Source organism: Apus apus, chromosome 7, assembly GCF_020740795.1.
Source record: "Apus apus isolate bApuApu2 chromosome 7, bApuApu2.pri.cur, whole genome shotgun sequence".
NCBI lineage: Eukaryota > Metazoa > Chordata > Aves > Apodiformes > Apodidae > Apus > Apus apus.
The window spans coordinates 21,389,237-21,401,692 of NC_067288.1; the positions used below are offsets into that span (position 1 = coordinate 21,389,237).

Genomic DNA, 12,456 nt, shown 5'->3' on the forward strand with positions numbered 1-12,456 from the left:
GGGTTTCAGCCTCCTGCCTGCCTTGTGCTGGGGACTGCAGTGGGATGAGGAACTTGCAGGGCAGGCAGGAAAGGCATCAGGGCTCCTCCTCACAGCTTGTGCCTGCTGTTGGGAGGGTAAGGCCCTGCCAGGAAGGAAAGGAGGGTGGCCCTGGCTCCTGTGCAGCTCCCCACCTGAGATCCCAGGCCAAGGGCAGGGTCGTGCAGGTTGTCCTCCTTCACTCTCTCATGATGTTTGTCTGGTCTGCTGGTTGCAGGGTGCCAAGAAGCTCTGTCCCCAGTGTAACACCATCACGTCTCCCGGAGACCTGCGGCGCATTTACTTATGAAGGGCCCAGCAGGAGGGCAGGACCTGGTTACTCAGCCCAGCTCATCACACCAAGGGGGAGAAGAAGACAGCAACAAAACAACAACAACAAAAAAAACAACCAAACAAACAAAAAAAGACGTTTAAAAATTTAAAGAAAAAAAAACAGACTCCGGACCTGAACTCGAGGATATAGGAGCAATGGGGAGCCTCGGCTCCCAGGTCCCGCATGTTGAGACCTCCTTCAGCATCTGCAGCGGGCAAAACCAAACCCTTTGCTGTGAAGCCCCCTTTTTTAAAACCAGTATTCCCCATCATCCCATTCCCTGGAGCTGGCTTTGCATCACGGACAGCTCGTGAGCCCTACTTTGGACTGTGTTCTTGACCACTCTGCCCCCAGGAGACTGGGGAAGGGACCCTTGACAGAAAGATGTTAAATAACCTGTAACTTGTGTTCTTTGTTCAGTTTTTGTTTTGGTTTTATTTGTTTTGCTTTGGTTTTTGGTTTGGTTCCGTTTTGGTTTTTTGTGGTGTTCTAGTGATAAAAAAAAGGTTTAAAGAAAAAAAAAACCCACACCCAGGCAGAAATGAAGCACATGTAATATAGATTATATATGTTTACAATGTTGTGTATAAATGGGATAGACTCAAACATTACATACTAATAAGTTTCCCTTTTTTTTTTTTTGGGTTGTATTTTTTTTAAAGAAGAAAAAAAAATGAGCAGAGAACATTAAACCCATATTTTTCTTGGTTCAGCAAAGTTTTGGCATTAAAGTCATTAGTTTTAAAAAAGTATATATATACATATATATAATATAAATGGTTTAATGTTCTGTGGTGTATATTTCCTCATTCAGATATGAAGTTAACAGCTTTTAGTAATGGCTGTAGCATTGCCCATAACTTACAGAACTTATGGGGAGTAGAGGAGGTGGATTTTTGTCATTAGTTGTAGCTAATGGGGCTATTTATAATAGAATCGTTATCCCCGGAAAGACACGGCTTTTAACTCCTCGCCGGGGGACCGGGCAGGGCGGGGAGATCTGGATCAGCCCCCTTTGCCTTTCCCAGCCAGGGAAGGAGCAAACGGTGCAGAGCAGGAGAGAGGCAGAGCTGCTGGAGTCCTGCCCTCTCCCCCGGCCAGGAGAGCCTGCTTGAGGTTCCAGCTGACCCCCTCCTGCCTCCTCCAAGGCTGTAGCCCCTGCCTTGCTTTGCTTCCCTCCCCTGCAGGCAGCATTTGCTGGCTGAGGATGCCTGAGCTGTTCCTGGTCCAAGGCAGGATGGCAGGGAAGTGGGCACAAGGAGGGACAGCCAGGGACAGGATGCCCCTGCTGGTGGCCTTGTCTGAGAGGCTTTGCCTGAGGAGGTGGTGGCTGCAGTGGCCCCCAAGCTGCCTGGCAGAGACACACAAGCCCTGCAGAGCCAGCCCTGCCCTGTGCCAGCTTCCTGCAGCTCCTGCTCTTCTTGAGCCTGTGTTTTGCAGTAGAGGGTTTTCTGGTGCTAGGGTGGAGAGCCAAGGCAGCCCTCTCTCCTTGTCCCCAGGGCCACCCCTGGGCTTTACACCAGGCTGCAGTAAGCAGAGATGCTTCCAGGCAGAGACAGAGGTTCCCTGTGGCCCTGGCTTCCACACAGTTCCCCATGCTTGTCTCTGTCTCCCATGTCCTCAGCCTTAACCAAAGCTGCCATCTGGGCTGATGTTCTGTTGTTTTTTCTTTTATTTTCAGGACCCAAGAAACAAATACTGATCCATTTCCCAAGGCAATTCCATGCCTCATGTCCTGACTTCTCCCAGCTCCGTGCTGTGCAGCCTGGCCCCAGCTGCCCAAGCAGTCACAGGGTGCCAGCTCCCCAAAGCCAGAAGACACGGGAGATGGGGAAGCTCATCTCCCCCTGCTCCCACAAGGTCTTTCCAAGCAGATCCCACCTGGCAGCACAACATGGCTGGGGCATTTTGGCAGTCTGGAAAGAGCAGTAGATGCTGCTTGTGGAAGCAGGATGCCTGGGGAGTGACAGTCCCATCACCATTTCTCTGCCCTGAGCTTGATGCTGTTTTGCAGAGAGCAGCTGCTGTCCTCAGCATCTCCCAAGTGATTTTAGAAGGATCCCACTGCACAAAAAAAAAAAAAAAATCTAAACCAAATCAAAGGAGCTGTATTTTATAAGCATCTCTGCAAAAGATGACAGTTCCTAATAGGGAGTTTCCCAGGTCTCCAAGCTTACAGCAAGGTCCTGGTCTCTGGGTCCAGAGAGCTGCAGCCTCCCCTGCTTGGGGCACTTCCTGGCAGAGCTCCCAGGAACCAGAGGAAGCTGAGGCAGCTTGGGAGGGTCCTGCCTCCCTCGGGAAGCTGCGGGCAGGGGAGGGGTCAGCAGCAATGACCTGTCCCTGCTGGGTGACCCTTGGCAGCAGCACTTGGGCAGGGGAAGGGCAGAACACAGAACCTGGTCTAGGCTTGTAAAGGGGAAAAAATTGGAGGGTGTCATGGCTGGGCTGTGAGTGCCACCCAGCCAGTGGGTGCTGGCACTGGGGTCTCAAAAGCAGATTTGGAGAGGGTGCAGGAGGTGGGTTTGAGAGGCTGGCAGGAAGGGGGAGAGGGTAGGATGCCCTGCCCTTGCCTTTCCTTGGAAATAGGCCCAGGAGGGAGCCAGGCTTTCTGGCAGGTGTTGTGGACCAGCCATGTGCTCTATGTACGTATGTGTAAAACCATATGTAACTACTAGTCATTGGTTCTTTGTTTTGGGGTTTATTTTTGTTTATTTTTTTGTTTCAATTGTGAAGCCATCCCCTGTTTTCAAGGGGGGGAGGCTGCCGGGGGAAGGCTGGGGAGAGGCTTTCTGCTTTGTAACAGGCACCTGCCACTTCCCTCTTCTGTAATGAGTTTAAATGATTTTAAAAAAATAATAAATTGAAACATCAGAGTTACCTATCTTTGCCCAAAGAATCCCAGTTGCACAAAGCGATATTCCAGTGTGTCAATGATTGTGTGTCAGTGTATATTATACAAAGAGGTACTTGTCACTCCCGTTTGTAAACTACATTTGACATTAATTAAACAAATACAAATCTTCTCAGGCGCTTCCCGCCTTTCTGTTTCCCTTGGCAGGTGAGACGCAGCAGAGACCAGCACCCCCGCACTGTGCCGCAGCCCCTGGGTGTGAGTATTGTCCCAAAGGGGAGTACCAGTCCTGTTTTGGGGTGCAGGGACAGGTGCAGGGAGGGGGATGCTGGGGAGAGACCCCCACAAACCCCCAGTGCTCCCTCCCCAGCATCCCCATGCAATGATGCACCTCTGGCCCACCACAGATGGGGTCCCCTGAACTTGTCCCCCCGGTAGAGCCAGGAGGGCAGGGTAAAGGGCTCACCTCAGGGGACCCCCCACCCCCCATAATGAAGTCTCATCAGCTGCATTAGTTGGGGGCAGGAGGCGCCCAGCCCCAGCAGATCTATACCTCCTGCATTAGGGGCCACCAGCACGGTATAGGGTTACCCCCAGCAGCAGGGAGCAGGAGGCTGCTGTGCCGGGGGGCAGATGGAGGTCGGGTTCCCCCCAGTGTGAGGCTGGCGCCGACACTTTCGGTTTACAAACATTTTGCAGACGGGTCGATGGGGTGTTTTTAAACCCCTCCCTGTGGCTGTGTCCACTGGGAGTGGGGTACTGGGGAGGTCCTCAGGCTGGTGGAGGTGTGGGCAGCCAGGATGTCAGGGTCAGCTTTCCACCTCCAGCGGCAAGGATGGAGAGGAGAGTGGATGTGGCTACTTATTTGGCTGCTTTTTAGGCTAGCAAGGGGCAGCAGGGCATCTCGGCCACTCTCAGTTCCTCTTTCAGCCAGAGGAGGCCTGAGGCCAGGGTGAGGGGCAGGAACCCCTCACTCCCTCCCCCACCACCTGCCCCGCAGCAGGCTGCTAATATTTTATTTAAAATATCTTTAGGAAGTGGAGGGCCGTGATGTATCGGGTGTATTGAGAAAATGCTAATGTGTAATAGCATGTGTCAGGGGCCTCGTTCATCACCCCGCGCCGCCTTCTGGGGGATCCATATCTAATTAACAGTAATGAATGAGGGAGGCCACCTAATGACAGCCCACCAGTTTGTTATGGAAATGAGGCAATCCCATTAGGCAAAACACTTAATTAAACAAACTGCTCGGAGTGGAGGCCGGAGCAGGACGGGCACAGGCCCTTTGGGGGACCTGGGGAGGGGGGGTACCCTGGTACCCACCCCCCACATGCCAGGTGGGGGCACAGAGGCTGCTGCAGCCCCATAGAGCTGGGTGCCCATGGTCAACCCCAGCAGCTGTGGGGGAGTGGAGAGGGATCCATGGAGGGTCCAGACTGGGGAGAGTGAGGACCCACATCCCCCTCTTGTCTCTCCAGCAAGTCAATGGGCTCAGAGGCCAAACACAGATTTCCAATCAAACGTGTGTACTTGGCTCCTGCTCTATTGACACTGAAGCAAGAAGGGCTCAAGGTTAATTCCTTATCAATATTTGATTGTCAGCTCATTCATCACCTGGGGAGGGCAGGAGCTGCCCAAGCTCTCCCTGTTCCTGCCCCCATGGGTTTGGGAGGGTGACCACAGGATGCTGTGCCCCCCTCTGCCCACCCCAGTCCTGCCCAGGTGGCCCACAGTGCTGGGGTGGGCTTGCAGATATGTGAGGGTGCAGAGACAAGGAGATGGGGGCTGAAGTTCGAAGGCAAGGGGGGATGCTGGGCATGCAAATCAAGCAGATGCCTGGTGAGCCTCTTCTTCCTTCGCCCATGCCCCAGGCTGGGTGCACAAGCTGTGCATAGGGTGTGTGTTGGGGGGGTTCAGTTAGTGGCTGTAGCCCCCATTTGTTCTATCCTGCTTCCTAACTATCCCCACAAGTTCCCAGCCCCATGTACTGGGGGTTCCTGCCAGCTTTTCCACAGAGAAGGAAAGCAGGGCAGGGGGGGCTACAGAGACCCCAAGGGAACTCTGCAGTCCCAGCTCACCAGGGTTTTCAGCAAGGCCTGACACCAGGCCTCATGAATTTGGACCATGGTTGGTATAACCACAATATTGCATGAATTTGCTTTAAAAATAGTCAGCCCTCTCTTGGTGACAGAGAGGGAAATGACAGCCAACTGGATGACACAGGAAGGGCCTCTAGACTTTTGGTTTTAATGTTCAGTTAAAGCTGAGAAACAGGATCTAGTAGGACTTGCAGGGGCAGGCAGCTCCAGGGCTGGATGCTGTTCCCTGTTTACTTACAATCTCTACTTCTTGGCATCTTGTTTTGTTCATTCCAGCCTGTTCCCTTGTATCAAGAGGGGACGTTTTGCAGGAGATGCTCTCAGGCATGCAGAAGCATCAGGCTGTGCTGCACTGCTGGGGTCTTCTCCAGCATCTGCTCTGCTTGCCTCCTACACTAGCAGTCTCTCCTCGCAGGAACGAGGGGACCTGCTGCCACCTCGTGGAGCGCTGCCCAGCAGAGATCCCACCCCAGCCACGAAGGCTGCCTCCTCTCCTCCTGCCTCCCCCTTCTCTTTCTAGGAAGTGGAACATGGCGTTGGGTCTACACATTTCTTAAATACCTCCCGGGATGTTGACTCCACCACTTCCCTGGGCAGCCTGGCCCAGTGCTTGACAACCCTTTCTGGGAATAAATTTTCCCTAATATCCAACTAAACCTCCCCTGGCACACATGTGCCAAGGTGTGGACACAGGTATGTCTTTACTCAGAGGCTTGGTTTGAATTACTGGTACTGCAAGATGCTCCCCCCTGCTCCAAAATGTGACCCCTGGCTGGGCTGGATCCCACCCTGAGCTGTCCAGGTCTCTCCCAATCCTGCAGAGGCACCCTCCCACCTCCTGTCAGCAGCACAGAGACACCCTCCAGCCCAGGGAGACAGGGACCCTGATCACCAACTAAGTGGCTTTTTTGCTTTTTTTAAAACTTTCCTCTTGCATCACCACTGCCTGGTGAGAGAAGGCAGCAGAGGGGAGCAAGCCAGCAGCCAGCTCCCTTGCAGGAATCACCCACTAATAGCTTTGGTTGCTGAGAAAAGGTTCATGTGAGCTCTTGCAAAATTAATTGAGCACATTGGCAGCAGCTGACCCATGGGCACCCTCCTCTCCCACCATCGTGTTTTATCCACACTGCTCCATGCACAAGGGCTGAATTGGGATCACCTGTGCCATGTCCTGCTCCTTAGCCATGAGACAAGCCCAGGGATGCTGCATTGCTCCTCCAAAGAGCAGACCTGCAATACCACTTCCATAGCTTATCTCAGAGATTTACTTGGATTTGCCAAAATATCCCAACCTTTGGCTTTCAGTGGTCAGGTTGAAGCTCTTTAGGAACACAGACTGCACTCCAGTTTAACAAGGATTAAGGGTTTGAGACTGTTGGGTTTTTTTTATCCAGCAGTGCTTGGATCGGTTCTTGGCTGTGTGCCTTCAGGCTCCATGTTTTTAACCTTCTGTGTCAAAAAAAAAAAAAAAGGCAGAAAAAAAGAGGGAAGAAAGGGGGGGATAAGCACACATGCTCTACAGGAATGAAGAGGGCAATATATAGCACCATACATTTAACACTGCTCATCATCATCATTAGAACTTGCTGGGACATGGAAAATGAAGCCCACTCGGAAGACCAGTGCTGATGACTGTAAATCACTGGCTTGCTCAAGAACCCTCCTGCTCTGAAGAGAGGTGTGTACATTAACTGGCCCTGAACTTCAAGTCAGTTTTTGCAGCAGTGGAAATGCCTGTGAGCTGGTGCCCCCTTAAAGGGCACCTCTGGCTGCCGAGGTCCAGGCAGTACCCACTCCCTGCCTGCTGCCAGGGAAGCAGGGAAGTGAAGCAGAGCTGGACTGAGCTGGGGGAGCAGCAGCAGGAATGAGAATTCCTTCACAAAAAGCAGCACCTCACCACAGGGAAGCCCTCACAGCTCATCATCATGGTGGAAGATGAAACTGGGATCACACCTACAGAGACTAGACCCTGAGCAACAAGGGCTCCTGTGTCTGCAGCCAGTTTTCACTTCAAAAAAACAATTGAAGACAAAGCAGGCCAGCAGCCCCTTTGCAGTTAATTTTCACCTGCCCTATACACCCCAGTCCCCCCTTTAAAACCATGCCCAACATGGGGTTATTCTTTGCTTTAAATAAGTGTCTCCACACCAACCTGCTAAAAACAGTTGTGCTGGTCACTGACCACAACTCCCCTTCTGCTTCCACTGTGGTGTTTTGGTTCTGGTTTTAAACTTCAAAACTACTTTAGTGCTTCCCAAGAGTCCTCCCTCTCTGTGTTTCAATTCAGAACAGCCAGTGCTTTGTAACTGTGGGTGACAGCACCCAAGGGTGGGCAAGACAAGCACAGCAGCCCACAGGCAGCAAGCACCTGCAAAAATCCTTGTGCTTGTCACGTTCCTACCTCCCAAGGGCAGCCCCTTGTTCAAACAGGCCCATCACAGCCCCCCAAAGCCTGTTCCTGGCAATCTTCGACTGGGAATTTAAAGCTGGCTAATCCTTTCCAACACACTGTTAATTAGCTTGCAATGCTGTGACATGTAAACACAGCAGCAGGCTCTCCTCTGTCTTTATCCCTGCATCTCCCTCAAATAAACAAGAGAACCAAAGGTGGCTGAAGTGCAGTGCAATGAGCTACTTTTTCACTAGGTGGAAGGAATTAATTTCTTGTATGACTAGTACACACTGCACGGACAGCAAAAACTGATCATCTGAAGAGAACAATTACGGGGAAAAAACATTGAATTTCATGGTCATTGTGGGCTGGAAGTGATTTGAGAAACACCCAGTATAAATCACAGCCCCAAGAGACAGTTTCATTTTTCTCTGCAGTTCCACCTTTCTGTTTCTGAAGTATTTTGTGTTACAGCTGTGCCAGTTTCCCTGCATTTCCAGATGCACAATATAGCCTGCTCAAAGACACACAATAATAAATGAATAGTTCTCCAAGAAGGCAAAACTACTCAGGAGGACACACAAAAGACTGGAAGAAAGAGAAAAAAAAAACACAGGACACATTCAGAATGGTTAACTTAAATCTTTTGGTTGAAGAACACAAAAGTTATCACGAACATTTGAGCTTCCAAGGATCAGAGCTGCTCTGACTGCTTTATCTCAGCTGTTCAATGGAACCAGATGGCCTGGTCATGCTGCCTTGCACACACCTTTTCCAAGCCTTACACTTGGTTTCTGGGCCCAATCTCCAGCAAGGCGTACAATGAGAGCTGGGATGCACCAAGAGAAAAGTCCTGCAGAGCTGCTTCTGTCTGCTCACTGCAGGATAAAAGAAATAGCAGAGAACAAAAAACCAACAGACATGGAAGAGCTGTATTGTAAAATTAGTACCAGGCAGCAGAACATGCACATTGGAGGTAGGAACAAGGAGACAACACGGAAAGCAGAGAAGAGCAGGAGACAGGAAGAAACAAATAACACTGTGTGAAATTCTGGTCCGTGACACCTTGGTAAAGCACATCAATTTCAACTGTGCTAGGATTTCACCTTCAGGACTTTAAATTAATTCCTATCTACTTTCTGCTACAACGTGGCTGGCCCAAAGGCCGGCCTGGCGGCTCTCAGACTCCAAGACTGGGGCAGGGGGGAGCAAAAAAAAAGCTGAGAAGTCTCTGCTTTCCTCCCTTCAAAGACACAAGAAGCATTTCCCACAGAAGCTGAGCAAAGCAGAGGCAAACACTGGAGGTCATTAAGCCCCTAGGGAGGTGAGCCCCCAACACAGTCAGAGAGGAAAGCAGAGCAGAGGTTGCAGTAATGGGTGGGATAGGCCCGCATGTGGCTGACGTGAGGGGAGTCCAAGAAGTCCACAGCTTTCACAGAGACCCCGAGCTGCTGCCGGGCATCAGCCATCTGCTTCACGTCGCTGGCCCTGATGATGGCATCAGCCTGGGAGTAGAGGTAGAGCTCAGGCCAGCGGGAGGGCGCCCGCAGCAGCGCGTCGTAGTGGCTCTCGTGGAGGAAGCGCGTCAGCGGGTACAGGGCGATGCGCAGCACCACGGCCGCCGTGGCAAAAGCGACCAAGAGAAAATACTTGAGCAGCACGTTGGTGGACACCAGGATGGTCGCCAAGGCACGCAGGGCTCCTCTCAAGTTTCTTCTGCCAGGGGCGCTGTCGAAAATGGTGCCTGCTACTTTGAGGTTCTTAAATGGCTTGTGAGTGTGGAGGGCCTCGAGGACGTAGCGGTACAGCATGACGCCGCCGTTGCTGAACACGTGGAAAAGAACTGGTCTGTTTTCAATGCTGTAGTCAAAAAGCAGCTCCAGGAGCCGCCTGGCCGGGGTCTGGAGGGATCTGATTCCAAAGCTCTCAGAGAAGAAGATCATCCTCCATGGAGCCGAGTAGCGGATGACGGCGCAGCCCTAAGAGAAGCAGAGAGAGGCCCCAACACGTTCAGGCTGTGCCATAAGACACATGGAGCAGGAAAACATCAGCACAAAGAACATGACAACCTGGAACAGGTTCCCAACACAAACCACAGATAGGGCCAGAAGAAAGTCCTCACTGTCCATAGCAAGGCACCAATACAAATAGGATTATTTTGATCCTGTCAGCGCACAGAATTACAAAAAGGTTTCTGCAGTAGCAGGGGCCTGGATTTGATGACATCTGAGAGCCTTTAAAATCTGGAGCTAACTGGCACAGCCCCAGGGGACACTGCCACCCAAGATTTTATGAGTGTTTGTCTTCATCCAGGAAGAGAAAATGACCTCTCTGATTCACAAGCTGTCAGTATCAGCCATTTGGGTGAGAAGAGCCTGCTCTGGTACGTGTCTAGTTCATGACATTGAAATAAACATCAAGAGAAGGAACTTCTTCCTGTCCTTGGTCCTGCTTGTTCACAGCTGTCTCTAAGACTCAACCCCGATCAACACTGGCATAATTTTCATAATCCTTTCTGAAACACACCAGCTGTGCAAATGAAGAGCACTGGTTCAGAGATTCAGAATGCCTGAGCAATGGCCTGTACAGCTGAAGCCTTACATTGGGGTGTAGACTGGGAAGCAGGACCTGGGAGGAGTTTCTAAACAGAGCACATGGAACTACATTTATAAATGCTTTAGATCTTTACGGCCATCTAAACTCACTCACACTGACAAACACATGGCAAAGCCACCAAGACAGTCCTCCCACCCAGAGCTCCCTAAAACAGTGAACAAGGAGGAAGAGGATGTCGAGCTCTTCCCGCCTTCTACACCCTCTGCCCATGGTTGCAGCCACATCCTCATTAGGGAGCTATGAAAACTCTCTCTCTACTTTCCCATTCCTCTTATCTTTCCGATAGAAAAGTACAGCTGGCACACTGCCAGGGAACCTGCTCCTCCTCTGCCCAGCAGCATCTCCTAGGCACAACAGTCACCTCATTAATTCTTCACTAGAACAAGCCACTTCATGACTCTTGCACTGGATTACACATTAACAATTAACTTGTTAACCTACAAACTTTGCCATCTAGGGCTGAAACAGATTTGAATTGCAAGATCCTTGTATCCTGCCAGACACACACACAAAAATCTAAAAGTGTCACTGGGTCCCCATACTACAAGCTGGGGTCATTCAAGTAAGACACAGTTTTGGAAAGGAAAATGCCATCACTCAGGGAACTTGCAGACAGACCTCTCTAGTCCAAACACATGCCATTCCCAGTGAGCAGGTCTGTCACAGGAAGCCTGTTTCACAGACAGGATAAAATTGATTTGGATTACATTCAGATGAAACATCTTCAGGGGAAGGAAGGAGCAACATTCCTCAGCCTGGCCTCACCAAGCCTGTGCTCTGGCCTATCAGCAAGCAGTAAATGCATCGTCTTTCCCTGCACTGTTTACCTGTTTGGAAAAGCTAATGCAGTGCATGTCATTCCTGAACAATCTCACAGCTTTAAAAGCCTTAACACACTCGTGATTTACACAACAGCAGCTGCTTATCCAAGGAAGTATTTTTGTCCCAGGTGCACACACAAAGATGACATCAGCAGCTGTTATCTAATGCTGCTCCGAGGCACAAGGAGCTTTCAATGATAAGAGAAGTCACCAATGACTCTCCAGACTGAGGGAGGCTTTAGAGCTATTTTAGCAACATGCAGAAAAGCAGCAGTTTCTCAGAGAGCCCCATGACAGTTGCATGAAAACGTCAATCAGCCGCTCACCTTCTGACTGTAGATTGCACTGTATTTGGCCAGATATTTGTCCTGGCAGCCTGCCCAACCTAGAAGGATCACCACAGGCTGGCCATCTGCATGCCTCCCTCCCTCTTCTGTGCTGCTCTCTGAAACAAATCACAAGATTGAAAAGAATTGTCCTCTGGGCTATCGGAATCAGAGTGTGATGCCAACGTGCCTGGTGAATAAAGTTGAAAGGCAATGGTGAAGCAGGTATTGGCTTCATTTCTCAGGCAGCTGCGAACACCTGCCTCATGCCAGTCTCACTCCGTGGGGGTGCTCAACAGGACAGCACAGTTTCAGTCCCTGCAGCCTCTTTCCAAAGCTCTCCGCTGACATGAAAGCAGCAGCGCGCAGATCGCTACGGGGCAGAACCCCCCCCGCACGCCTCTGGGGGCTGGGGAGGCAGCAGAATGTGCTGCCCACTTTCAGGAGGGGAAGGGAAGAGCACTGCCCTCCCCTCCGCGGCTACCAGACACCTGCTACAAGTGTCTCCCGCGACGCCCTCGCTCCCCACCTCGAGGGGTCCCCGCCTCCACCCTCAGGGCTCCCCCAGGCCCGGCCTCCCCTCTCCACCTCCAGGGAACCCCCGTCCCTCCTGTCACTGGGGTCCCCCTGGGCCCGATCCCCCCTCGCGCCCCTCAGGCCCGCTCGCTCCGCACCGCGGGCCGCCCCCGGGGCCGGTGCCGGTGCCAGCTCCACCGCCGCGTCCAGCCCGCGGGCCCCCATGGCCCCGCTCTCCGCCTGGCACCGCGCCGCCGCTTCCGCTCTCCCCACCGGAAGCCCCGCCCCCCGCCCCTGGCACAGCCAATGGGAAGGAGAAGCTCCCACCCCGCCCCACCCTCCGTCTCCTCCCACTTCCTTAGCAACGCGCCCTTAGCTCCCGGCCCGGGCGCCATGCCCCGCCCGCTGGGGGCGGAAAGCTGCGCAGCCATTGGTCCGCAGGCGGAGAGACGGCGGCCGCGATTGGCTGGGCTGGGTGTCAGT

The 12,456-nt window shown here is 52.1% G+C and overlaps 2 protein-coding genes across 8 annotated transcripts in view; one reads left to right on the forward strand and one right to left on the reverse strand.

The window, feature by feature from the left end:
- Positions 1-3,375, forward strand: part of RNF220 (ring finger protein 220) — a 222,848-nt gene extending 219,473 nt beyond the window's left edge. For all 7 annotated transcript variants that reach the window (XM_051624653.1, XM_051624652.1, XM_051624657.1 and 4 more), the window contains one exon: positions 257-3,375. In XM_051624653.1, the coding sequence (XP_051480613.1) occupies positions 257-328 (72 nt within the window). In that variant the 3' untranslated portion in view covers positions 329-3,375. The remainder of the gene's footprint in view (positions 1-256) is intronic.
- Positions 3,376-8,320: 4,945 nt separating this feature from the next.
- Positions 8,321-12,231, reverse strand: TMEM53 (transmembrane protein 53). Its single transcript, XM_051625479.1, has 3 exons — positions 12,132-12,231; positions 11,458-11,576; positions 8,321-9,673 (listed from the first exon to the last, which is right to left on the reverse strand). Exons 1-3 carry the CDS (start codon positions 12,196-12,198, stop codon positions 9,011-9,013), a joined length of 849 nt encoding a protein of 282 aa, XP_051481439.1. The 5' UTR covers positions 12,199-12,231; the 3' UTR covers positions 8,321-9,010.
- Positions 12,232-12,456: the final 225 nt, after the last annotated feature.